Source organism: Camelina sativa, chromosome 13 (genome assembly GCF_000633955.1).
Source record: "Camelina sativa cultivar DH55 chromosome 13, Cs, whole genome shotgun sequence".
Classification (NCBI taxonomy): Eukaryota; Viridiplantae; Streptophyta; class Magnoliopsida; order Brassicales; family Brassicaceae; genus Camelina; species Camelina sativa.
The window spans coordinates 11,044,894-11,048,931 of record NC_025697.1 but is presented as its reverse complement, the minus strand read 5'-3'; the positions used below and the strand labels follow the sequence as shown (position 1 = coordinate 11,048,931).

At 35.9% G+C, this 4,038-nt stretch overlaps 1 protein-coding gene across 1 annotated transcript in view; it reads left to right on the top strand.

The window, feature by feature from the left end:
• LOC104736420 (acidic endochitinase) overlaps nt 1-565 on the top strand; it is a 2,517-nt gene extending 1,952 nt beyond the window's left edge. The window contains exon 3 of the mRNA XM_010456397.1: nt 7-565. Within this exon, the coding sequence (XP_010454699.1) occupies nt 7-412 (406 nt within the window). The 3' untranslated portion in view covers nt 413-565. The remainder of the gene's footprint in view (nt 1-6) is intronic.

Sequence of the window (4,038 nt, the reverse complement as noted above, 5' to 3'; positions counted from 1 at the left end):
GGATAGGTCTCTCTCAAAGTTTAATCACAGAGGAAGAAAAGTATATCTAACAGGAGCTCCTCAATGTCCATTTCCAGACAGATTAATGGGAACTGCTCTCAACACTAAACTTTTTGACTATGTTTGGATCCAATTCTACAACAATCCACCATGTTCATACACTTCTGGTAATACTCAAAACCTCTTTGATTCGTGGAACAAGTGGACCACTTCAATTACAGCCCAAAAAATCTTCTTGGGTCTTCCGGCAGCTCCTGAAGCCGCGGGAAGTGGGTATATCCCACCAGATGTACTTACTTCGCAGATTCTTCCGTTGTTAAAGAAGTCTACAAAGTATGGAGGTGTAATGCTTTGGTCTAAATTCTGGGATGATAAAAATGGATACAGTTCATCTATATTGGCTAGTGTGTGAAAGGAATCATGGTGACTATTGTATATTGATTTCTCTCATGTTTACCTTATGAAGAATTGTTGTGTGTGTGTGGTGTTAGTATTCTAATATGGAATGATTGTATAATTAATATACTTCATCAACATTCAAATTAATGAAACTAAGGATTTGCTTTTAATATGCAAAGACATGTGTTACACATGTAGCTGCATCAAGGTTGGTTCACATGCTTTTTTTTCTTCTGCTGAGATAGAAAATAAATGGTTTTTTTATCTTTTCCTCCAAATTTGATCCTATTATTTTAGTTAATAAAATCATATTTATTTTGATGCTTTTGTCAAATTTGTATCAAGGTTGTGTTGTCTCTTGGCGACGGAATTGGAAACTGTATTCGATTGGGTCTAGGAAGGACGCAAAAGTGGTCACGGATTGCCTGTGGAACAGCTTCTTGGGAGGAAAATCATCCTCACGACTCTTAGGTGATGTTGTTCATTATGTATTGATTTCAGTATCGAGCTTGGTTTTCCTCAACACTAGAGGATGATTTCGCCATGTAGTAATTATTAAGAAAGAATTTTGTTTTATAACAAGTATTATCGTTATTGAAAAAGACTATTTATCAATGAAGAAGTCCAACAACATCAGCGAAGGAGGCTAATTTAACTTTTTGTCCAAAAAGATTATGGGATTCAAATTTCTTAAGTTTTAAAGAAGTCTAGAAAATATGGAGGTGTGATTTGGTTTAGATTCTGGGATAATAAAAATAGATACAGTTCAGCTATATTGGATAGTGTGTGAAAAGAATCGTAATGAATATCTTATTATATAAAGTATGGTTTCAAAAGTTACTAACTCACCAGATCGTGACACGTGTCAATTTCAAAAATTACTAACTCATAAGATCGTGACAAATGTCAATTTTACACAAATTTCTATTTTTTTTAAAAAAGGAATCTTTAAAAAAATCAAGAAATTTTAAAAATTACTAATCCTAAAATATATGATAAAAATAATCTTAAGATAAAGATACATGAAGTTCCTAAAGAAAATCCTTCTACAATAACTCTATTTATACAAAACAATCCTATGTTATATTGAATTCTTGGCCTAATCCTAAGAGAAAAAGAATCTTATTATATAAAAATATGTATTCTCTCATATCTTTGTCATATATCGAAGAGGTCATTCGAATGTATCGAACTCAATTAGAATTTTCAAACATGAGCACTAGAGATGGAAAACGAAACACTGAAAAGAATGAAAAGTCAGCCAACAAAAGAAACAGAACTGTTGGCTGACTTTTCATTCTTTTCAGTAACCTTGTTCAATGCATCATATGAACCTTGTTCGCTTGTGTGGTTACTGCTCGGAAGACTCACACCGGTAAGCTAAAAACATTAACCTTTTAACATTACAAATAAAATTTACACTGTTTCTTATGCAAAAAGATTTGAGAATCTGTTTTGGGGGACTCTACAGGCTTCTGGTTTATGAGTTCATGATAAATGGTTCGTTAGACAAATGGATATTCTCTTCAGAACAAACAGCAAGGCTACTTGATTGGCGTACACGTTTTGCGATAGCGGTTGCAACTGCGCAAGGGATCGCGTATTTTCATGAGCAATGTCGGAACAGGATTATTCATTGCGACATAAAACCTGAAAACATCTTGTTGGATGAGAATTTTTGTCCTAAGGTATCAGATTTTGGACTGGCCAAGATGATGGGGAGAGAGCATTCACATGTGGTTACGATGATTAGAGGGACGAGAGGGTATCTAGCACCCGAATGGGTGAGTAACCGCCCGATCACGGTGAAGGCAGATGTGTATAGCTACGGAATGCTTCTTCTTGAGATCGTAGGAGGTAGAAGAAATCTTGATATGTCCTTCGACGCTGAGGATTTCTTTTACCCCAGATGGGCCTACAAGGTAATTAATTACACAAAACACAATTTATAAAATAGAAAAATAGTTAGAAAAGGTCAAATAGTCTAGGCGCTAGGAGCACCTTTGATTAGAACCTAACGATCTTTTGAAAATATATGTATAGGAACTAACAAACGGGACAGCTTTGAAAGCCGTGGATAGAAGGCTACAAGGAGTAGCAGAGGAAGAAGAAGTAGTTAAAGCTCTTAACGTGGCTTTCTGGTACATACAAGACGACGTATCAGTGAGGCCATCGATGGGGGAGGTAGTGAAGCTTCTAGAAGGTACGTCGGACGATATTAATTTGCCTCCGATGCCGCAGACAGTTCTAGAACTTATAGAGGAAGGATTGGAGGATGTGTATAGAGCGATGAGGAGAGAGTTTAATAATCAGCTTAGTTCTTTGACTATCAACACCATCACAACTCAGAGTTATCGTTCCTCCTCTCGGTCTCATGCTACTTGTAGTTCATCACAAATTCTTCAATGTCTCCTAGGTAGATTTTTTTCTTCAACATTTTATAGTTTGAGATCATTTGCACAAAAAAAGAGATCATTTCTCTTTTCAAGGGTTAATAAAAATGTGATTTATGTTGGGAGATAACTTAAAAAGCAAGATATCCGATTGGAAGATTATTCGGTAGCTCCTTAATATTTGTCTTTTTAACTTTGTTTGTTAGATCGTTAGATTATAATTTTACATTATGTGTTAACACTTCAACTTAACATTATCTTAGTGGACTACTATTTTATTATATAAATCTTAGTTTTCAAAATTAGTAATTCGTATATTCGCGATGTGTGTCAAGTATATCAATTATATAATTTGGTTTTCAAAGTTAGTAACTTCGCAACGTGTCAAATTTAAAAATTAATGATTTGTCATGTGTTATACCAAAAATTTGTTTTAACATATTTGTAAATTATAAGAAATTAAAATTTAACCAATTTAACAAATATAAAAAAATAGTTCATATATGTATATATATACAAAAAAGTTCTAATGTTAAATTACTAATTCTATACGAAAAAGAATTAAGAAAATTATACAATTAATTACTATAATATCATAATTAATGTTGTAAACTAGAGAATTTAGGAAGTGAAATCTCTTAGTCTTATTGATTAATGTTGAGCATACATGTATATATAATAGGAGTACAAAGGCTAAAGCCCATAAAGCAATAGAGTACATAAGATAGGCCATGGGCCGTACAGCAATGGCCATGGGCCGTAAAGCTATGGCCGATGGGCCGTACATGTGCGGACAGTAAATGGCCGAATGGCCATGTCCTAACGGACTGTGAGCGGGCCGGTCTATGGAGTCCACAAGTGTTTTACAACACTCCCCCTTGGACGAGATGACCGTACCATGTTGGATGGGATCGCTGCAATGTGCTTAGGGGATGCTGCCTCATTAAAACCTTACCAGGAAAACCCAATGGGACAAAACCTTGGTGAAGGAAAAAGAGTACAGCACACATTGCTCCCCCTGATCCAAACATCACTCCAAGTCCTGAAGCCTCCGCATCCCAATCTTGTGCGTGAGCTTCCTGAACGTCGATGTCGGCAATGCTTTGGTGAAGAGATCGGCTGAGTTGTCGCAGGACTGTACTTGCACCACTTGAACTTCTCCGGCCTTTTGTAGTTCATGTGTGAAGAAGAACTTCGGCAGTATGTGCTTCGTCCGATCTCCCTTGATGTATCCTTCCTTGAGCTG